This window comes from Euprymna scolopes, chromosome 15, assembly GCF_053919585.1.
Source record: "Euprymna scolopes isolate OS-2025 chromosome 15, ASM5391958v1, whole genome shotgun sequence".
Classification (NCBI taxonomy): domain Eukaryota; kingdom Metazoa; phylum Mollusca; class Cephalopoda; order Sepiida; family Sepiolidae; genus Euprymna; species Euprymna scolopes.
Window position 1 is genome coordinate 116,915,784 of NC_136496.1, and position 24,882 is coordinate 116,940,665.

Sequence of the window (24,882 nt, forward strand, 5' to 3'; positions counted from 1 at the left end):
GCGATTTCAACCATTATCACCGCATGATCAGCGTTCCCAAGTGGGCTGTCGGCTTTCGTTACACAATCGTCATGAACTGTGGTCAAAAACAGATCTAATAGTGATGCGTTTTGTTCTTCCTGATCAGGGAAACGGGTTGGAAAAGTAACAATTTGCGATAGGGAGTGAGATACAGAAAAGCTATGAGTTGCGCTGCCTGCTGCATCTGTGTAAGTAGAGAATCCAAGCCAGTTTTTGTGATGGACATTAAAGTCGCCAAATACATGGACTTGGGCGCTAGTGTCGAAGGAGAGTGCTGTGTCTATGCTGTCAGATACTTTGTTTATTATGGTGCAGTCTTGGGTCGAGGGAGAGCGGTAGAGAAAGTAAAAGTAGCTAATGTTGTGTTGCATGATTAGTCTAAAGCACATAAAGGCTTGATCATCCGTTTCTAGGTTTGTTTCTCTAGTCAAGGGAAGGGTATTACGAATGTAAACTCCAAGTCCGTGCATATGTCTGTCAGAGTCCTTACGGCAGAGTGGGAGATATCCAGGCATGTTAAAGTAGTTAGAGGGGATAGAGGAGTGTAGGTTAGTCTCACTTAGTGCTAAGATATCCGGGGTATTTGTTAGGAGAAATGCTTCAACATCAGCTAAATTAGTTCTAGGCCCACGGATATTTGTGAATGCAAGCCTCAAGGGAGGAGGCAAGTTGGATTTGTTTGACCCTAAGCCTGGTTTAAGCTTATTTTTAGATTGTACTGTCATCATGTTTTTTAACGAGTTTCAGTTAGGTTAGGGGAAGCCGAACAGGAGGTTATGCAGAGTATCACACATGCATCACAAGTAGACCATCAGCTGACCCTCCATCAACTAGGACTGTGGCCTCAGGAAAACTCACCGGGGATGAGTGCAGGGTCCCTTTCCATGCACGCCATGGCACTGCAAACATCCCGATATTATACAACTGTTGATGGAGCAGCCGCTCTAAGCGCTAAGTGCTGTATATATATATACTAGCAAAAGTATCCGTCGTTGACTGGGTTAAAAAACAGCCTACAGAAAATGGACTCTGATTTATGAAAGTATGATAGGTTATGAAAAGGAAAGGTTGTAAAGAGATAGCTTCGAATTTGGGGGTGTCAAAACCAAAGCAAAATATGATGAAAGTAAAAATAAAATAGATAAACCCCATAATTTATTATACCATACCTGTTCATACTGAAACAAGTATCACAATATTCTGTATTATATATTAAAAAACCTTGTTAAACTTTGTGACATATTTCCATTCTTTGGAGGTCAGGCGCGAATGAACACCCCATAATTTTATTATACCATATTTCTTCAAAATGAAACATAATTATCAAAGTATACTTACACAGATAGATATGAAAAGTCTTTATTAAAGTTTGTGCCTATTTCTATTCTATGGAGGCCAAGCGAACGCAGACCCTACAATTTTATTATACCATCCCTATTTAAGTTAAAACATACTTATCAAAGTATTCTCATGTACACCTATATCTAAAACACTTGTAAACGTTTTTTTTTTTAATTTTTAAATTTTTTATTTCCATACTTTGTGAACCAGGCGCGAACGCAGACCCCACAATTTTAATGAACCACCGTTCTGCCAGATCAAACATACCCATTCCTGTGTCTCGATACATCTTCTATCATTATCTGTGATCGGTTTTCTATAATAGTCAACCATATAGGAGCCTATTCATGACCAGACACACACACACACAACTTTATATATATATATATATATATATATATATATATATATATATATATATATGAGAGAAAGAGAGAGAGAGAGAGAGAGAGAGAGAGAGCTCTTTACATTAAATGGTTTCATGCCTTGCCTGAAGCAATTTCCATTTAAAAAAATGTGAAAACTACATACTCTAGGTTCAGATCCCGCTTAGATTGTGATGTAGACGCATGATGGCTTCATCAAGTGAGCTGCATTCGACAAAAGATCTTCTCAGCTACTGAGTCGATAGAATTCATCCAAACATACACCTAACCCACCCATGCTCTAGACAGACAGTTTCCCTCAATCCGAAAACTTTAAGATCATTTTTGATTTGGAAATAAAAAGAAATATGATGAGAATAATTTAAATTAAAAGCAAGAACTTACCAAAACATTTAATGATATAATATAACTGATCAATATCTGAATCTCCAGGAAACAGGGGCTCTCCGCACAACATCTCACCAACCAAGCAGCCAACAGCCCATGTATCTACTGCCCTTTAAAAGATAAAAAATATTTTTAAAATTGGTCATGTTTATTCTGTAGTTATGAGTTGCCAACTGCAAACAGTTTTTATATTAAGAAAATTCATCTATGCTAGAGTCTCTATTTACTTATCTCCCCACAAGGGCAAAATTAGACAGAGTCGTTTTTATCAGGCAATTAGCAATTACCTATCTACTTCCTAAAGAGGAAAGACAAGGCTTATGAGGTGGGCCACATAGAACTTATATAAAAATCTGACTGTTAAAAGGTCACCAAAATAGCCCAGTTTCTGTCGGACTGGTTGTCAAGGACGTATCCATGATTGTCTTTTTAGGAGTAACAATCACTTTGGTCAACTAAAACATTTTCTCCACTGATCCCATATGCTAGTCAATATAATGCCAAAATACTCCATTACAAAAAATTGCACCTTTTTCGTTTGGTTTTATGTCAGGTTGGGTTTAGTCTACATCATACTAAAAGTTGGACAAGGTTTGAGTATGGGAAAGTTTCAAATTTTAAAGTTGAACATTTTCGACTTAAGTCAGTTACCAATTCGTTTTAAAACACTAACTCAGTAAGTTTTCATGATAAACCAATAAATCTTGCATTTTTACCCATGTTTTCAGGGTCAATCTTTGAACTATACTCAAATCTTGTCCAACTTTTAGTATGATACAGAGTAGATCCAACCTGACATAAAACCATAAAAAAACAACAAAATGTTGCAACTTTTTTGTGTCAGTTGGTGCATTGACCCATCTACCAACTTGATGGAGAGACGCTCATAAAGTCAGGTCAGTTCTCGATGGTCCCCAGTGTGGCACGTCATCAATAGATCATCAAAACACATTCATTTAATTTTATATACAAACATGTTAATATTGGAACTTTCAGATAATAATGAAACTCTTAAGAGCGTGATTGGTTTAGATGGTGGGAGGAAGGGCGAAGGGTGTAAATAAAAGGGGAATGATAAGAGATGTGGTGAGAGGAAAGGAATTATATAAATAATTGATGGGAGAGAATGAAAATGAAGAGAGAGAGAGAAAGAGAGAGAGAGAGAGAGAGCAAAAGATGGAAACAGAGAGTGGAAGAAAAAAAAAAGAAAAAGTGAAAGAGGAATGAAGGGAGAAAGAGAATGGAGAGAAAGCTAAATAACAAAAGGGGAGAGTGAGAGCTAAAAAAAAGAGAGAAAGGAGAGAGAGAGAGAGTAAAAAAGAGGAGATAAGGAAGGGCAGAGAAACATGGTAAATGAAAGAAATAAAAGAAAAAAGTTAGCTTGACTGAATGTTTGATCTTGTTGAAAATTTTCTTGACTTTTGTCAGGTAATTCATTTGAATTGTGCTGACGAGTAGTTCCTTGCAACTCTTGTTACAAAATCCATTAAAAATCGATTAAAAATCATTAAAAATCATTGTTCACTATTTTCTTCATAATCACCTCTTCGATACCCAGCTCTCTTGCGAAGATCTGCATTGCCTCACTTGTATCTTGTCACACTATTTAATCACATTTCAACCGCAATTTCAACTGACTTCAATCAATTTCAATGTCCTTAAATATGTGTGAAACGAAGTCACGTGTTTGAGCCACGTCACAACATATTTGAATTATTTATAATTAAGGTGTTTTTATTATTAAGATCAAAATCCGTGGAATTTCTATAATTTATTGAAGGACCTAGGTTTAAATTTTTATATTTATTGCATTTATATACATTTTTCTGTAGCTTCTTGACAAATTTTATTGTGTAGACAAAATCAGAACACCTCCTATGATACTTCCATGCTCGATTATTGCTTTAAAAAATCGAAAATTAAATAAAATACTGGTAGATCATTATATTTTCGCATGATTGACGATATTTATTGGATGGGTTTCTACCAATATTTTGCTTCATTTTCGATCTTTGAGCTATTATTGAGATTCGCCTGATGATCGTCTAATGTCGAACATTTTGTTGGATTGTGGGTATCAAAATGGCACCAAACGGTTATATGTTGTATACTGGAGTTGTATATAAACATTGTATCTGTATAACAAGCGTGTGTGTATATATATATATATATATATATATATATATATATATATATATATATATATATATATATATACACGGGTGTATATATAACAGATGTGTGTTTCTGTAATGAGTCTATTTTAACTTAGGAGTGTTTACATTTTGTTATGTGATTCGTCCAGTGAATTCTCTATTGTGTGTTCATGTGTGTATACATAAATTAGCAGTTTATAGGTATCATTGTCGGTTGGAACACCAGCAAAAACATACCTCAAATCTTCCTTCTATGCATCCTGAAATTAAAGGTGTTTCTTTCCAAAAGTGAAAACACTCAGACAGGAATTATATTTTGATATAATCTGGTGCAAAAGTAATAAAATATTTATTCATAGATTAATAAAAGTTAACAATCAATTTTGTTATTGCTGCGATGTGACTCGAACACATGACCAGGGTTGAAGTACAAAGAGAGAGAAACTGGTTGGGTCGATTGAAGCTGTGAGTTGGAATGTGAACACTTAGTGGTTTACTTGTCAACTTATTTACCAGCTACTGCTACCTGACACGGACTTCTATTATTGTACCTAATGGAAAAAAATCTATTCTATATTTTATATACATGTATTATTCAACGATACAACAAAATAGGAAAAATTGTTTTTCTTACTTTCCATATTTCGTATCTCCTACAAGCAGTTCTGGTGCTCGGTACCATCTGGTCGCAACATAATCTGTATATTGAACTTCCCGAGGCCCAGGAGTAATCGTCCGAGCAAACCCAAAATCACAGACTTTTACGATACCTGTTTTACTAATCAGAATATTTTCTGGTTTTATGTCTCGATGGATAATCTATAATTGAAAAACAAAATGGAAACATTTATTTACTGTATCTCATATTCCGTATTATTTATTTGCAATTGAAAACAAAAGAGGAAACATTTATTTACCTTATCTAATATTACATCAAAAAATGAAAATATCGAAAAAAAAGTTTAAATTGTACGTATCCGTTTTGAAATGAAGTTCTCCGAAAAAAAATTTCACTTAATTTCATCTGGTAGTTTTTTTTTACAGCGAAAAATCAATTTATTATCATATTGAGCAAAAGGTTCGATGTTTAGGAAGAAAAGCTAGTATTATAGATAGGGAGGGAGTGTTGGCGCTTTAAACTGAGTTATCTCCCCGTAGTGTGTTCCAAAAATTCCAAGATATCTGCCTTCAACGTGCTGTCATAAAAACGTGTTTTTACACTGTAAAATAAAAAAAAAAAAAAAAACCTACTCGATCAAATTAAGTGAAATTTTTTTTTTGAGATCTTGAGTCCAAAACGGATACCTACAATATAACCTTCTTTTGATATTTTCATTTTTTAATGTCTTGATTAAACTGCACAAGTGTCTATAGCTCTATCTGGAAGAATTCATTTCTGTAGACAATAAGACAATAAAAGAGATAAGAAAAATTGTTTCTCACATTGTGTAAATGGCAAAATTCAAGTCCTCTGAGAACTTGCCATAGGATCTTGCGGACAAAGATCTCATCCAATCCATGTGGAAATTTTTCCAGTTCGTTGAGAATTGTGTGATCCATGAATTCAAAAACTAGGTATAACCGTTTCCGCCTCCGGAACACTTCGATAAGATTAACTAAATGGTCGTGTCTTAACATCTGAAAGAAAAGAAAAAAAAAAAATCAAAGATCAAATTTAAATACAATATAAAATTAAACAAGCATTGAAAAAAAAAAAAAACATTTAGATACTAGCAGACCGCTTGGCTTTTCCCGGTCATAAAATATGCATAAATATTATATTTTAATTCATACAGAAACTGAGACATGTTCATGCGAGTATTATGATTTTTTTAAACAGTTCACTTCTTGTAAGTAAAAAAAGATACTAAAACTGAGATCGAAACCAAAACCTAAAGACCATCTTGACGCAAACTTTAAAAAGTGTTTTCAAACCTACTTATTCTTAACATAAGTAATCTGTCATGTGAACTATTCATGCATGCGCATTCGTGAAACAGTTGACAAACAAATAAAAATCCGATACCCCCCCCATGTACCAATTTTTCAGTTTTGACCCCTTAGCAGCCCTTTTCTCTGGATGAATACTAATTAAAAAGTTTCCCACATGTCCGAATACCCTATATATCAAATTTAAAGTCTGTAGATATAAAATTCATATAGTATATAGGTTGATAAGTGTCCTTACACACACATTCTCACTTATATAACGGGTAGAACGATAAATTTGTCGCCCTAAAGAAAACAACACTACAGATTTATTTTAATACTTTTATTGAAAAAATCAATTCAAGTAACTTGATTATGTAGTAGAGCTGACATTTATTCAATGTAGCCGCCTTCAGCCTCAATGACCGCCTCAATATCAGTCCGAAACGGAGAGCATACCTTTTCCACAAGTGCCAACAGGAGCTCATCAAATACTTCTCGGATAGCAGCGATCAGGTTGGCTTTGGTGTTTTGAGAAATCATGTTATTGATGTTCTTGACGTATGACCGAACGAAGTAGTCCAGCAGGTTCATGTCAGGGGAGGAAGGCCAGTGAGAGAAGGGTACAAAGTTGTAGCACTCCTTCTAAAGCCAAGTCTGGATTTCTTTGGACTTGTGGACCGCACAGAGTCCTACTGCCACACCGAGGGTCTGCCAACGGCCACCTGATTGCACCAGGGGATCACTACATCCTTTAGCACATCCAGGTACACTTTGGAGTTGACTTTAAAGCCGACATCGAAGATGTGAGGTGGCATGATGTGGCCTTCACTTGAAACCACACCAATAACCATACCTGTGGCCGAAAACTTCATTGAACTGTGCCCTCGAGCGTTGAACCGTCAAGATTTACATTTTAAGGGTGCTGGCAATGGTCCTGTTATCATGACTTAGATCGGTAGAGAGCGTGAGGTGTACAGTGGCGCATCTCCGATCTTGTTCGTTGAGTATTGTGTCACTTTCAGACATGATAGAAGGCTCCTATCGCTCTTAGGATTTGTACACAACTGGCCAACTAGTAGATGGTTTGCAACAAAAAAAGAAGATGCGAAAGATCCAGTGAGAGACTCAGTGAGACACAAGATCGAGTCAGTGACCACCCAGCCGACACCTTCTCCAGGAACGGTCTCACTATCACTATACCAATGGACTCTATGTAAATATTGTATATACTTTCTTGCCTTCAATATATCTGTTCTACTTTACTTCTGTGTTGGAGTTATTTATTCCATGTGTTCAGTCAAGCTTCAACACCCTGTATATAGATATATAGATGAAAAACAAAAATTTATACTAAGTCACACATCAAAAGAAAAAAGTTTAAAACTGATTACAAGCATTTATATAAGATAGATGAAACCTTGACCGATACTAATACTCAGAGTGAAAGTGGACATGGGAGGAATGGTAATTAAGGCTAACTCCATACTCCCCAAAACACTCCCCAATGCTCTTTAAAGTCATACTCAAACCTCACAGAATAGTATGCGCCCTCAAAATGCCTACTACTGGTAGAATTATGAATCAAATTCACAACCTCTTTTGCAATGTATCTGTATTTGTTACAAATAAACTGTGACTTGTCCACCAAAATTCAGTGATAAATATTCAACAGTCTTTACTTCATATTATTTGGATTCTTCAAACTATTGTTCACATTCTGAGTGTTATTTTCATAAGATTTCGGACGATGTAGTCTCCAACCTTTTTAGGTGTTTCTTGTTGAACTCATGAATTTCAAACGGAACCCTTTATTTAATCTGAATTCAACAAGATACACCTGAAGGTCGAAGGTTACATTGACTGAATCGTTGTGAAAATAATGCTCAAGATGAGAACGGTATTTCGAATAATCCAAATGATATGGGTTATCAATCCTTATTTCAAAAATTCAGAAACGTAAATGTTTGTTTTATCTTCATTTAATGAGAAGCACACGTTGACACGACATGTAAAATTGTCAATAACACTGACACACTTCTCTCTTGGAATCACTTCCGTGGTTTGGGCTTTGATAAGTTTCTTCATTTAAAGAATAGTCTGGGAATTATTTTGATACACATTACTTTTAAGATGAATCCAGAGATAAAAATTTGGGTGGTTAAGGTCCAGTGAGTATGAAGCTCATTCAAGTCACACCTCCTACTGATGATATTATAACAATCATTGAGCAAGTATCTGTTCTGATACTACATTTCAATTTTTTGTTCTCGATTAGCGTAGGAGAAATCCTTCATGACAGAGACAATTTTTATTTTTGTTCCTTCCCCACATTAAAAACCAACCTTGGTGTTTAACCCTGCCCTTGTGGGGAGGCAGGTAAATAGGAATAATAAAAACAAAGAGTGTGTAACATTTATGACTGAATCTTGGTGCGCAAGTCAAGCAAATTTATTTGTACCAAATTTGGTTGGATTGCAATAAAGATTGTAAATTTATTTAGGGTAGAAGATTATTTTTAAAAAAAAATGATAAAGGCCAACCATACAAAACATCATTTTTGTTGACGTTTTAAAAGAATGAAAGATAATGAGTTTGTAAAGAACGAGATTTCAAAGCTTCCAAGAACGCTTTAGGTGGCAAAAACTGTTTCATCTGTAAGAAATTGTGTACACCTGTTCATTTTGGCTGTTGCCATATGCATTTATGTGTGTGGAAATGGGAAACACATTCTAGACGTGTGTGTATATTATTTTATTAGTGTGTTATTAATGAGGGTGTGCATAAAAACTGTGTATATTTCATTTAGGAGTGTGTATAATATGCCACTATGCTTAATAGTTCATGTGCATTTCTTGTTAAGGGATTTTCAGCCTAAAGAGCCTAGGCAAGATTGGTTGTCGCTGGAAGAAAATAGGAAAAAGGAAACAAAACACTATGTTTGGGTTTTTATATTACGTGCAAGATTTAGAGGTGAATATCTTTGTGTTGTGATTGTCTGAAACTACTGATTTAGAATTTTGTCCAATTAGGAGTCAACACTTAAAGAAACATTTGTTGCCATGGCTGCTTCCAGCAAATTTTATCAACTTTTCCGTGGGTGGCATTTTTAGAATAACCATGTGTTATGTTATGAAAGAGGCACTGTTATCATTTGTCTTTGATGTTATTTTCATGGCAAGAGCTCATCTGAGCTTCGATTTATGCCCCCTCCCACCCCTCGACAAACTTTCCCGAAAAACACTCTTCTAGCCAGAACCACTCTCAATAGTTTTCCCACACTCTTTATCTGTGCCTAAACCTTAATGTAGATTCCATGAACAAAGCTTCTTTCTTAGAATTGCACGCCTGTGGAATTCTCTTCCATTTCCCTTCTTTCCAGCTAACTACAATCTGATTGTCTTCAAGTCCAACATAAACAAGTTCTTAATTAACCGTCCGCCTAAGTAATCCAATTTACAAAACTCCCACTACTTATGTCTACTACATGATAATCACATCGACTAATGTATACCCATTAACCCTTATTCTCGAGTGGCCTCTGTGCCTTGATACGTAGTGATTTCTGTGTAAAAAAAAATTCTATTTCTTTCTATTTGTAAGAATATAGAAATTATTGGTTTTGATCATTTGCAGATTGAATCCTGTTTTTTTTTTTTTTTTAAACATTTTTAATGGTGTGAGGCACAAGGGGCGAGAACCCTTTTCAAGGGAGTCCCAGCTCTCCACGTTTTGGGTCCTTGCGCCAAACTTGCTCTTGTGGGGAAGCACCCACATGTCATGTAGGTGCTGTTTGATTTTCAAAATGTCAGAATATATCACCCAGGTTTGACTGATAGGTGTTTACGAAACCCAGTGGTATCTAAACGATCCGAGACCCCAGGCTTTGAAAGGTCAAACCCAAACAAACTCATCACCGAGCCTGTTGTTTATGCATGCATGTCTCTCTCTCTCTCTCTCTCTCTCTCTCTCTCTCTCTCTCTCTCTCTCTCTCTATCTCTCTCTCCCTTTTTGCCCTCTTTCTCTTACAAAGAAAGGGAATTATAATTGTTGAAGCTTGGATCCCGACGGCAATGGATGGTTCTCAACTGTTGGGTCTGAAAATGCTCCTTAATTGTGAAAATAAATTCATATTTTTATAAAAAAAGAAGATGCTTTGTTGTTTACTTTGTAAAGCGTTCAATTTTCAGCAGCAGAGGTTCCTACTTGCCATTAACAACAATGGAAATGCTGTCTGTAAAGATGACCAGACCCATACCAATCGACGCACAGACAATTATAGCTGACGCTATATCGACCCCTTGATATAAGGAGATGTGCCTATCATTTCATTGGTTTTATTGTCCTGGGTAACTGGTGCCGAGCCAGGATAGAACAACTGTTCTCAAAACGCCCACAAGGCATGGACAAACTAAGAAACTCTCCCCGGGAAATGATAGTTCTGCAGCGCGAAGTAAAGGCAGGCTACGAAAAACTTGGAATAACTAAGTCAAAGATGACCTTATGCAATGATGCATAGAAACCAATGTAATTTTTTTTTCTTACAAAGGAGACATGTCGTATCAAGGCTCTGAGGCCACTCGAGGATAAGGGTTAATGAGTATACGGTAGTCAATGAGACAATATTGTAGTAATCGTTAGCAGTGGAAATTTTCTAAATTCGATTACATAAAAGGATAGCTCATGAAGAAGTTGTTTACATTGGACTTGAAGACGACCATATTGTAGTCAGCCAGAAAGCATGCAAATGGAACAGAGTTCCACAGGCATGCAGTTCTAAGAAAGAAGCTTTGTTCATGGAATCCATATTTAGGTTTAGCACAGATAAAGAGTGGGTGAAATTATTGATAGTGGTTTCAATTAGACGAGTGTTTTTTGTGAAAGTTTGGCAAGAGGGGACCATAGATTGGAACTCAAATGAGTACTTGCCATGAAAATTGCAAGAGAGCAGAGACAGGTTCTCAACATCTCTTCTGTGAGAAAGAGGTTGCAGGGAAGAGAAAATGGCACCCCCTTATTAGACTACGAAGTTGGTTTTGAACTCTGTCCAAGCAGGATAGGGTGCTCCTGCCCAGATGTGGCAACAGTACTCCATCTTAGGATGTACTTGGCTCTTATATAAGTAGAGAATTACATCAGCAGTGAGATATCTATTGGAGTGGTAAAATGATCCCACCATTTTTCCAGCGATTTTGGCAACGATTTGATCAGGAGTAATATAAAATGAATAAACAATATCAAATATTTAGTTTCATTGAATCAGAGATGTTCACTTAGGATTCAATGTTGTGAGGTGTGATTTGTTGATTGTTAATTTCAGACTCCTTGCTATTGAGGCTGGAGGTGTCCTCCAAACTGGAATCATCTTTGCATTGCAATTGCCTGCAGTGTTAAGGACATGTTTAGTGAAGTTCTGATTGCATAAATAAATGCAAGAACACCCCAATTCAGGGTAAGCAAGCAAAGGGTAGGCTGAAAAAAACTTGGAATGACGTAAGACGACCTTAAACAATGGCACATCGAAATTAACGTAAAAGATAGTTTCATGGATAAAATAGTTGTTGACATGGCCACTATGCAATCCACATCTGATACGGAGGACACGTTAAAAAAAAAAGTTATATCTAGTGTAAGCATAATTTGAGAATAAGTGTCCGTTTTGTTAATAAGTACACGTAAATATTTGGAAAATGTTGTATGTATTCATGCATAATATCGATATGGAGCCAATATTGAGACCGCGAAATGAATAATGATATTAAACGTTATGACTCGAACCCTTATTTTAATTTTGATTACATTCTGTTACATACGAGTGAATGATGGGATCCTACTAGTTCTGTTTTTCTGGATATATAAAGAAATGACATATGATTTAATGGAATTATGGTGTATGCCTTGAAAACAGTTCTGACTTTCTGCTATTGAGGTTGAAGGTGTTCAGAGGAGTCAACTCTGCACTGCAACCATCTACAATCGCGTGGATAGATTGAACGAACCTCTGGTTGCATAAACAGATGTAGACATATCTCAATTGGGGGTAAACAAGGGAAAGGTGGACCAAGAAAGATTTGGATTGACTCAACTAAAGAAACAATGGCGCATAAAAACCAATGTAAATGATAGAGTTTTCACAGAGAAAGTCACTTTGTGCCATGGCGGCACAACTATATTTGATGTGAAAGAGACGCATTAAACCAAGAATAAAAAGAACAAAAACAAAAAGATCAACAACATCAAAAACAACAACAACAATAAAAAGAACAAAAAAGAATAACAACAACAAAGAACAACAACGAAAAAGAACAGCAAGAAGAAAAGGAACAACAAAAAACAACAAAAGAACAAACAAAGAATAACAAAAAGAATAACAACGAAGAACAACAAAAATAATAACAACAAAAAGAATAACAACGAAGAAGAACAAAAAAGAACAGCAAAAAGAAAAGAAATAACAAAAAAACGACAACAAAAAACAACAACAAAAAACAACAACAAAAAATAATAACAACAAAAAACAACAACAAAAAATAATAACAAAAAACGACAACAAAAAACAACAAAAAACAAAAAATAACAACAACAACAAACAAACAAAAACAAAAAATAATAACAGCAACAGCAAAAAACAAACAAAAAACAACAACAAAAAAACAACAACAAAAACAACAATAACAACAACAACAACAACAAACAAACAAACAAAAAAGAACAACAAGGCTGAAATATGTGAAACTCACCTTCAACATTTTAATTTCTCTTAAAGCAATCTTCTTCACTATTTTATCATCTTCATTCTCCAGAAACTTTTTGATGGCTACAATTTGATTAGTGTCTTTGTGTTTGCATTTTAAAACCATTCCATAGCTTCCTTCTCCGACAATACCCAAGTTTTCATATTTGTCCATGTTTTTTTTTTCACTTTCATAAGTTTCTTTTATTTTTCTGAAAGGAAAGAAATAAAGATAAGAAAAAAAAGCAAGATTTAAAAGAAAAAATAATATGTCTGTTTTTGATACTATAATAACGCCCTTATCCCCATAACCAGGACAACTGAGAGAAAAGATTAGCTAGAAAATAAATGGAAGTAAAAAAAAAAGACATTTAAAAATTCATCAAAAGCGATTGGACCATTATATTCTACAAAGAGGCATTATGACAATCAGCTGTTAACAGCCGGAAGGTCAAGATGAAGAATTTGGAAGGATATAAAAGAAAACGGACATCGTTGAAAATAAGCTAAGAAAAAAACGAGCATCTCTAATTTCTGAGGAAAAGTAGATATATTCTGGAGGCACTGTCGGTCATGAGGAGGGACAGAGAAGGGCCATAAATGACAGCGGTAGTCTTTGCTGAGATTTACAAGTTGAGAGAGGAGTATTTTTTTTTGTGTATTATTTTACTCTTTTTCACAGAAAATAAGGCATATTCCCACTTGAAATGCAAGAGGCTACAATTTGGAATCATGCCTAACAGGTGACTGTGGGGGGTTGGGCAGCAAGATATCTGTTCGCATTACATTTCAACTTCAGCGTGTCAGTACAGTCATGCAGGAAACATGCAGGGAATTCCAAAGTCTAGCAGTCCAAGAAAAGAAACTATTGGAGTAAAAGGTTTTCTGGCATCTAGGGATCTCAACAGTGAAGGGGTGGGATTTTGCTGTTTGTCGGATTAGTTGATTAGTTGGCCTGGGTGATGAATATCTAAAGGAAACTAAAATAAAGTTTAGTAGCTCAGATTAGAAACACTAACGACAAGACCTTAACAACACACACTCGTGTTCAACAAGTTGCTTGTATACAATTTCTGTCTGTATTGTTTTTATTATATGCTTGCAAGACTACCGGGTATTGCCCGGGGCGATAAAAAAAAATCAAAATAGAAGAGATTAAAAAGTTTGTGCAACATCTGTATATTAAAACTTCTATCTTTTTATCTCTCTAAATCCGCCTCTCCATCTTTCTCTCTTTCTTGCTTTTCCTCATCTCTGTCCCTGGTCCATCTTTCACCTCTTCCCAGCCCATTTTTCTCTCTTGTTCTAAATGCAAGTCATTCACTTTATATAACAGAAAACATTGGAAATTGCTGAAAAACAGATACACTCCCCGCACCCCAGACGAAACCGGGTCAAGTTGACTCCTAAAGAATGAATGATTTTTTTTTCTTTTAAATTTTAGGTATTATTCATTCAGGGAAACGCCAATCAAGAATATACAAACTTTGTTGGTGGTTGTTTTGTAGTGTTCGACTTTTAGCTGGACACACACACACACACACTAAAATTTCCACAAAGATTATAAGATGAAGAAGAAAATGTGCTGCAAACATGGTTGCACATATTTTCGTAATAGCTTTCGCAAAAACAAATCCATTTTTAAGAGGTGTCCATTCTTGATGATAATATGTTAGAAAAGGTTTATTAGAGAAAAGAAAAAACAAGGCTTTTCTATAAACAAATAATCTATCTATATAATTATAAAATTGTGGACCTTACTTGCTTGCTTGCATATTATCTTTGACGATCGAGCGATTCTATCATTTAAAAAAACAGAATGGCAAGCAAAAAAAAAATATATATATATATATATATATATATATATATATATATATATATATATATATATATATATATATATATATATATAGTCATGGCTCAGAAGCTAAAGAATAAGGAGAGTTGTATGTTTTGGGTTTCGATTCTAGCTGATTTTTTTTAGTTTTGATTTCACTACTCTATATTAAGTTTAATATAATAATCGATAGAAAATTGTCTCTATAATAATAAATATGTAATCTGCATGAATTAAAATATCATATTTAAGCATATCTTACGACTGGGCAATGCTGGGTGGCCTGCTGGTATATTATAAATATATTGTATTTGGATTCTTCAGACTACTGTTCTCATCTTTAGTGTTATTTTTTACAATGTTTCGATCGATGTAACCTCAGAACTTCTTCACGTATATCTTAAACAAACTTGGAAATCTTTCTACTGAACACCGGAATTTTTCTGTCAGACTTGGGGAAACTGGATGGAATTTTGAACGAAACTTTTTATTTAATCCACGGAGGTAGCATGCTCTTGTTCCGTCAGCCATGACTGGGTAGAAGTCCTAAGTAATTCGGCATTATATTTTGAGTGTTGCCCTCACTTTGCTCACAAAGATCCATGGTGTAGTGGATAAAGTACTTGGTAAAATTCAGTTGTAAAGTTACATTCTTCTGAAGGTTCAATCCTCATATCACTTGAAAACATAAATGGGGGGGGGGGTGATAGCCGTGCTCAAAATTTGGAGAGAGTGTGTATGTCTTTTTTTATTGGGAGTTTGGAAGGGCTCTGTCCTGAGAATCCCTGGATTTCTTCTGATGAAGCGCTAAAAAAAAAATCGGTAGACATTGTTATGCCATAAAATCTTATTGGACATTGTGTGACTAAAAAAAACATGCGTAAGGTTTGCTTACCTTTTAGCATTGCTTCTTATTCAAACGGTGCATTTAAAAATTCTATTTTAAACTAAAGCCCAACAGACTGATCGTTAAAGCTTCCTAGAAATGTATAGATGCATCCAGAAATTTTAAGAAAAAACATAACGAAATAAAGATAAAAATATTGATTTCAAAGAATACTTGGTGCTTTTTAAGATAAAGTCGACAGATCGATTTCTTTTTTAAATACGTCGTTTTAAGCAAAAACAATATTACATACTTAATTGTCATGACGAAAATAGTAATATATCCAAAAATTACGAAAATTTATCGAGTAGAACAACTGCTATTGTGGTTTTAGTAAAAAAAAAAAAAAGAAGTCTATTGCTATAAGAAGAAAATGTTGGCCGCCATTAAAATGTAATCTAAAATTTGCATTCAGAGTTATGTCCCCTGTGTATGAACTCTTCACCATCTACTTTATAACATTTAAGAAAAATACAATTTTACTCAAATTTTCGTAAAAATTACATTAAACTATACATAACATTTTACTCAATGAATTTTCGTAATTTTTGGATATATTAATATTTTCGACATGTCAATTAAATACGTAATATTGTTTTTGCTTAAAATGACATTTACAAAAAAATCGATCTGTCGACTTTATCTTTACAAGCACCTAATATTTTTACGTGCAATGCCCTTAAGTGGCCATAAATCTGTGAGAAGACAATTTCATAGTTTTTTTTCCCTTATGAACAGAGACAAACATTCTACCACCAGCCGATCCCAGCATGGGGTAAAGTCAAATATATTAGGTTTCATACTAATAGAAGCTTGGCTATTGTGTGTGGGTAAAAGACCGTACATATTAATGGCATTATCTGTGAATCTTTGATAATTTTGGGGTCGACAAACGCTTGAGTTTTGGTTTCATGAAACAATGCTGAATAGATAAAACTGTCGACCAAATTATTCGAAAGGTGAGAGGAGAGAATTCCTTGTTGAGCTTTCAATATTAAATGAAGGCCACTTTTTTTAGTAAATAGGTTGGTTGTAAGCCATGTCGACTACTATTAAGTCATTTTATGCCAAAATTGTACATATTTTTTTTTTAATTTTTCACCGTATGTTAGGAAAATTATTTTAAACAATAGCTTAAACTTTAGCACTTACTTTTTTGAACACCTTTGTAAGAAAAAAGAACACTTAGCTAAGTCAAATCATTGCACATATTTAAAACAATTACATCTATAATATAAATCTTACCTGTCTGTTTAAATGTATGTGTATATGTATGTACGTATGTATGTATGTATGTATGTATGTCTAAAACTTTCGACAGAGGCGACGGATTTTCACGAGATTGTATTAATTTGAAGCTCGTCCTTTCGGACGGCAAATATCGAAAAATTGAACAAAAACATTAATTCCTTCACCCTTAACTTAGCACTTTTCTACAAGGAGGGGTCGCTTTTTTGCCGATATTTTCGAAAGTCATCCCCTCTTTTCGATTGACTAGCCTTAATTTAAACCTTCGCCATTTCCGGTTTGGCGATGGACGTAATGGCAATGATGTCACTTTTTTTTTTGCATGTTCTTTTCCTCCTTCGCAGTACAGGTTCGAGCCTGTCTGCTTACTACCACTTTTTTTTTTCTCTTTGCTCAAACATTAGGGGAAACCAGGCTAGTACATATTTTATGAGAATTTTATTCCCACATAGTTTAGAACTTTGGCAGAGGGTGAAATTACAAGCACAACAAATTGAATAGTGCACTTACCTGTAGGTTTAGTTACAGATCGTTTTCTTTTCTTGCAAAATATGTTGTGTCATCTTTCCTGATAGATGACTTCTAGATGAAGTGGTAGTTATAAAAACCTTCTATGAAGATTAGTAATTGCCCTTGGCATGAAGAACTATTCTTTTTAATGCAGTATTCAATTAATATTTTGGATGCATCAAATGAGGTTGCAATTAACTAAAAATTAACAATCTTTGCTGACTGAAAAGACGATATTACATCAAGAAAGAAATACCTAACTTATAAGATTAAATTTTCTCAAAGATACCATGACAATTTGGGTGCCAAAGGCCCTGAAAATAACATGAGTCCGGTATCTTCAAAGTTTTTACTGGAACTGATTTTCAGTTGAAAAGACCTGCAACTCGTGCAGGTTAAAATTTGAATTCAACCAATAAGAATGGTTGTTTTAAAACAATGTATTGAACTAATCAACCAATGAGGAGACACAATTCAGTTTGTAATTTCTCACAATATATATTAGGTTTACAAGAAGGTTCTTGTGAAATTTGAAATTTTTAATTTTGATTTGAAATGATGTATTTTCAGATAAGTTTTCGTTGTAATACCTTTACTTTATATATCAGTTTAAAGCATGTTTAAAGAGCCTTAGTCGAAGCCAATTCATGCACAGCTGTTTGAGAACTTTCTTCTGAATTAGACGTAACGTATACAACAATTTCCAACCATTTGAGAAAGATTGGGAAGACAAAAAACTTGATAAAAGGTGCTCCACAAATTGAACGACAACTAAAAGAAATGGCGTTATAAAGTGTCATCTTCCCTTCTTTTACCCAACAAGAATGACCAGTTTCTCGATCAGGTTGTGACTTGCGATGAAAAGTGGGTTCTTCACTAGAACCGGCGACACACCACTCAGTGGTTAGATGCCAACAAAGCTCCATGTCACTTCTCGAAGACAGTGTTGTGTTGCACCAAAAGGAGGTCATACTGATTGTTTGGTGATCTGTGATTGGTCTCATCCATTGCAGTTTTTTAAATGCAAGCGAAACTATTATGGCAGAGAAATACTGTAAACAAATGAATGAAACACATAAAAAATTTCAACAACATCACCTAACCCTAACCCAGCATTAATTAACGGAAAAGGACCAATTCTCCTCCACGACAATGCCTGACTGCACATTACTAAACCGACCCTGCAGAAATTGAACGAATTGAGCTATGAAACAGTTTCATCCGTCATATTCTCCAGATCTCTCACCTACTGACTACCATTTTTCAAGAATCTCAACAATTTTCTGCATGAGAAATGCTTCAAAATCAATATATCAAAAATGCTTTCAGCGATCTCGTCGCCACTAGAACGCCAGATTTTTACGTTACTGGAACAAATACACTTGTTTCATGTTGGCAAAAGTGTGTTGATTCTAATGGTGCTTATTTCAATCGATACATGTCTGTTTCAGCCAAGATATGTTCATCTGAATTTAAAAGTTAAAAACCGCAATAACTTTCTTGTCAACCTGATCTATATACTCAAATAAAGTACCATTAAATCAACATTTAGCTTTGGTCTTTTCTCCTTTTCTTTCAAAAAATAGTTGTTTCAAAGTAAGTTCTTCGTTTTTCAAAAACGTTGGTAATAGCGACGCCTTTTTAAAGTTTTTCCATTCGAAAGAGACTTTTTTGTCTTTTTTTGTTGAGAGAATTTTTTATATATATTTTTTAGATATATTTATTGACTTTTTAAAGAAACGTCTGCTTATTTGATACAAGAACAAAAGACCGCATTTCAATTTTAACCAATAAAAACATCTTTATAATTATTTATAAAATTTAACATTTTATGAATTAAAGCAACAAATTGTTATATTATTTATATTTTTATTTTATTTTACTTTGTAAATTATATTGAAGGAATCTATTTCTAACGCATAAACAAGGTGTGACATGACCTCTCAATTATTCCGTTTCCGGAGGGTACATGGGTGCACCGAAATCGAATATGAATGCCCTACACATGTGTAAAGTCAGCAAATGTCTTTCCACAAAACGCTGCGCCATTATCTGTGAGCAATTCAGTCGGCGGCCCCCTTTCACAGAATATACTTTGCAACTGCTTAATGACGCTAGCAGAATCCTGTTGGTGCAACTGCCTCCAAATGGCAAAACGGCTAGGGCCAGAGTCTATCAATGTCAAGTACAACTGAGTGCCGAAATAGGTTAAATCCATAGCAACCCTGCTCCAGGTTTCCAGGACATCAAGCCTACCTGACTTCCAATGCATCGGGGCTTGATCTATAGATTGGCATTCTTTACAATCCCCAACCACTGACCGCACTTCAGTTTCAGTTATTAGTGGATTTGCTAACTTAACAAAGTACCATGTCCTTTTCACACCGGGATGTCCACTAAATCAATGAATTGTCTGTATCTGAGACACGTGTTCATGTTCACTCACAAGTTCTCTGGGTTCTGTCGCTTTATGGATCTCATTTAACCACCACTGCGGTACTTGAGTAAGTTGGTCAGCATTATTATCGTGAGATTTAATGAGCCCTACATCGATTGTTAGTGCATATTCCGAGGCCAAATCTCGGAGCGTGGAGAAGTGACGCCTAATTAACATTTCCGAGGCTGCTTTGGTGTGCACTCTCATCTGTCCAGACAATGTTTCAGTTATCCACCGATATACACAGGCAGAGTCCGTTCGTAAATGTATGGTTTTTGGCTTTCCACTGTAATGCAAGGTTAACACCTTGCAGCACAGCATCAATCTCTGGTCACCCCTCGCCAATTTTTCATGAAAAACACCCGTCTAGCTGAATCCACTGTGAAAAATTTCCCCCACTCTATATCTATGCCTAAATCAAAAGTAGATTCCATGAACAAAGCTTCTTTCTTAGAACTGCACGCCTGTGGAACTCTGTTCCGTCTGCCTGCTTCCCACCGGACTACAACTTGGATGTCTTCAAGTCCAACGTTAACAAATTCCTAATGAACCGCCCCCTTAAGTAAACACTTCATCAAATCTCCACACTAACGTAATGTATTTGCAATAACCCTTATCCCTGAGTGACTTCTGGGCCTTGATAAGTGGTGATCACTGTATAAAAAAGAAAAAAAAAAAAGCTCAGCTAAATTTATGTGTTTTTCTTTGGAGCCAGCTTGTGTCCTCTGCCAGGGAACCATTGCTTTCCACAACCACGCCTGTAGCAATGGAACTAGCGTCCACCCACACTGTAACATCTTCTCCACAGATACACCAGTCACCTTTCACTTGATCATCCTGGGCTGCTCTCAAACAAATGTCTTCGATCATCCATGCTAGAATAGGGGCTTGTACTTCATCGTTCCATCCAGTCGTCATCATATTTGCTCTTCGTTTTACAAACACTGTGGCGACGCATAACCAGCCACACACCAGAAAATGACCAGTCAGTTTCCCGCACACTGAAAATACAATTCGGTGAGTAAGTTTATCAGGCACTGCTGGAAGGTCACTAATTTTCCCCACACTTTTTCTGTGCCTAAATCAAAACATAGATTCCATGAACAAAGCTTCTTTCTTAGAAGTGCACACCTGTGGAACTCTCTTCTGTTTGCCTGTTTCCCACCTGACTAAACTTAGATGGCTTCAAGTCCAACATAAACAAATTCCTGATAAACCACCCCTTAAGTAAAACACTTTATCAAATCTCCATTACTAACGATTACTACGATATTATCCCATTATCCCATTGATTACTGTACATGCAATAACCCTTATTCCCGAGTGGCTTCCAGGCCTTGATAAGTGGTAACTACCATGTAAAAGAAAAAAAAAAAAAAAAAAAAAAACGCTGCCATAACAATTTTCCATGCTCCTCCTGGACATATAATCCCAATATGCATGAGCCCAGTCGAGACCAAACTTCTCCAAACGTTCCTTGACACAGATCGCAGAACGCATACTTTCATTCACAAAAATTGTCAATATACAAATATGTAGCCGCATTTATAGTCTTATCCTGGCTGAGGACGGTATTGACAATGGCCCGTATTATTAAAGGGGCAATGTTAAGCCCAAATGTGAGACAATATCGCTGTCCCTTGATCTGTACTGTTTGGAACGGCCACAGAGATTTGTCAACATATACTTGCAAATATAGCTCGGCGTAGATCCAACACTGCAACGTTTGGTCCCTGTTGTTCCCATTCCTTCAATTTTTGTAAGCAAACATCCGTGTTGGCAGTATGAACGTCCACATACTTATTTAGCTCTCGATAATCCATAACGGGCTGCACTTTCTTTTTGTTCTGCACAACAGTCATGAGAGGAATTAGACCTTTTGGGGGACCAAGTTCGTCCTCAGGATATGGCAGCAGCCAACCATTATTAATCCACATCTGCAGTTCACGATCATATTCCTCACGAATTGGTCTTGGGACTGGATACTCTGCAAGTCTATTTCTCAACGTAAGTTGAGGTTGGTCACCAGCCCATTTCCACGATGTTTTTTTTTTTTTTTTTTTTTTTACATAGGCATCACCACATTATCAAGGCCAAGAGGCCACTCAAGGATAAGGGTTAAAGAGTGTACAGTAGAAATTGGACATTATAGTAATCATTAGTAATGAAAATTTGGTAAAGTTGATAACTTATATGGAACGGCTCATCAAGAACTTATTTACGTTAGACTTGAACACAACCATATTGTAGTCAGCCGGAAAGCAGGAAAACAGAAGACAATTCCACAGGCGTGCAGTTCTAAGAAAGAAGCTTTGTTCATGGAATCTACGTTTAGGTTTAGGCACAGATAAAGAGTGGGGGGAATTATTGATAGTGTTTACAGCTAGACGAGTGTTTCTTGTGAAAGTTTGGCGAGGGGGGACCATAGATTGAAGCTCAGTCGAACACTTTCCATGAAAATAACGATACATCAGAGACAAACTCGCAACATCTCTTCTGTGAGATAGAGGTTGCAAGGAGGAGAAAAGGACATCTCCTACGAGGCTACGAAGTCTATTTTGAACTCTATCAAGGCAGGACAAGTCCTTTCTAGCAGCTCCTGCCCAGATGTGGCAACAGTATTCCATCTTGGACGTACCTGGCTCTTATATAGATAGAGAATAGCATCAGCAGTGAGATATTTACCGGATCGATAGAAAGATCCCACCATTTTTCCAGCGGCCTTGGCAACAGATTTGATGTACGTGTTCCATTTAAGATCAGGAGTAATGGTCAAGCCCAGAAGCTTGTCAAAACTTGAGGCCTCCTGAAGACGAGAGCCATTCATTTCAACTGATGCCAGATGGGGATCAGAACGTTGATGATGTAAAGAGAGAAGCTTGGTTTTAGATGCATTAAAAGTAACCAGCCACTCCTTTCCCCATTGTACTACGTGCTCAAGATCAGAGGAGAGAGAATTGGAGAGAACTTGGTCGTTTACTGTCTTAGATGTACTACCATAAATGGTAGTGTCGTCAGCTTAAATGTCTACAAATGATGTAAGGATGTGATTTGGAAGATCATTAATGTAGATCAGGAAAAGAGTTGGGCCCAGGATGGACCCCTGAGGGACACCGGCAGTAATACTGTGAGCTTCTGATTTTTGCCCCTCAACTACTACTCTTATGAACCTATCAGAAAGAAATGATTTAATAATTGAGAAGACTTTTCCAGCTATACCATAGCTAGAGATCTTATGAAGTAAACCTTTATGCCATATCCTATCAAAGGCTTTAGATATGTCAAGAGCAATTGCCCTAGAAAGATTGCCACCATCGAGAGATTTGCTAATCCTATGCGATATAACTGTAAGCACATCTGCTGTAGATCTAGCAGAACGGAAACCATATTGAGTGTCACTAAGAAGGTTATTTTTGTTGAGATGGTTGATTATTTCTGTATTTAACACAGATTCTAGCAACTTACTCATGACGCACAGGAGACTTATTGGCCTGTACTGAGAGGGGGATGAGCGATTACCTGAATTCTTAAATACAGGGCATACTGATGAAATTTTCCAGGGAGATGGGAAACTATTCTCCTTAAGACAACGTTTAAACAGTTTTGTAAGTATGGCGCTAGTTCAGGTTGAAGTTTTTTGAGTACTATAATTGGAATACCATCAGGGCCAGTTGCTTTACTGGAATCAAGGTTTTTGATTAGCTTGGCAACATCACGTACAGATATACATATGTGTTTTCTGATACAGGAGGAAATATTGGGGGTTGGCGGCCTTGGTCGCAAAGGGTAGAATTAGCTGCAAAGTTCTTGACAAAGAGTTTGGCTTTGTCTGATGCTGACAAGATTACCTCAGGTCCATTGATAATAGTTGGGATGGAGCACACGCTTCTGTTCAGGATTCTGTTTGCTATTTGCCAAAACTGGTGGGAACCAAGCCGCTGCTCAGCTACTTTGGACTTAACAGATTGCGCATACAACTCTCTTGCGTTCTTTATTACTTTCTTACAATGGTTGCTGGCAGTCCTGAAATGTGGTTCACTTCCAAGTATTCTGTTCATACTCTGCAGAGAAGTCAGGCTCAGTGATGGTGACAGCAGCAAAATTGGTCTTGCTGAATTGTGGGAAGGTCACCTCACCTTCACTAGACACAGCTACTCCTCCCAGTCGCTTGATTGTATCCAGCCCAAGCAATAAATCAAATCCCAGTAAGTATCTATCCACAACTAAGACTTCTATGCTAATGCTCCGCGTTGCACCAAGGTTCACTTGCACCATTCCTATTCCACAGCGGCTAAGTGTGCTTCCATCTGTTGTGAGCACTGGAGTCACTTTCCTCATCCATTCCTTGCAACACGAATTGCAGACCAGTGACTGTGTGCATCCAGTATCCACTAGAGCTGTACGCAGTAGTCCATTGATGTGAACAGTGATAATCAGCAATGCACCATTTACACCAGTTTGGGGGATGAGATTGGCACTGAATTCTCATTCCCTTGCTCATTTCCTGGACAAAATCTAGCAATGTGCCCTTGCCGCTCACATCGGTAACACATGATATGTTGTTGAGACTTGACACTTGCATCTCATCCCGTCCGTTATACTTGTAACACCACCATGGAGTGTCCGTCTCCTTAGGTGTAATTTGTGTTGATTGTGTTGCTAATGAAGCTTGCTGTGGAACTCCCATGTGCCAGCACGTGTGATAGATCTAGGTTTTCCACCCGGGAGGATGCTTGTAACAAATCTTCTGCATGCTCCGGTAATCCAGCAATGAATGCACATTGAAGGCATTGATCCGATACGCCACCAAACAGGACCGCAAGCTTGCGTAATTCTGCTAAAAATATGTCAACTGTTTCACCTGGTTGGAGGTGATGAGCTGCAAACTGCTTCCATGCAGTGAAAGGATCCAAAGCAAAGGCTGTGTACAGTGTTTTCTTTCTCAAAATTGGCCTGCATTTCGTTACTTAATTGCTGATACACAGCATATGTGCCACCTGACAAACACATT

At 36.4% G+C, this 24,882-nt stretch overlaps 1 protein-coding gene across 2 annotated transcripts in view; it reads right to left on the reverse strand.

Moving 5' to 3' along the window:
- Positions 1–24,882, reverse strand: part of LOC145294090 (cyclin-dependent kinase-like 4) — an 89,952-nt gene that overhangs the window by 33,146 nt on the left and 31,924 nt on the right. For both annotated transcript variants that reach the window (XM_080141150.1, XM_080141151.1), the window contains exons 2-5: positions 12,961–13,165; positions 5,735–5,929; positions 4,926–5,110; positions 2,133–2,245 (exon numbers count right to left, since the gene is read on the reverse strand). In XM_080141150.1, the coding sequence (XP_079997276.1) occupies positions 2,133–2,245; positions 4,926–5,110; positions 5,735–5,929; positions 12,961–13,128 (661 nt within the window). In that variant the 5' untranslated portion in view covers positions 13,129–13,165. The remainder of the gene's footprint in view (positions 1–2,132; positions 2,246–4,925; positions 5,111–5,734; positions 5,930–12,960; positions 13,166–24,882) is intronic.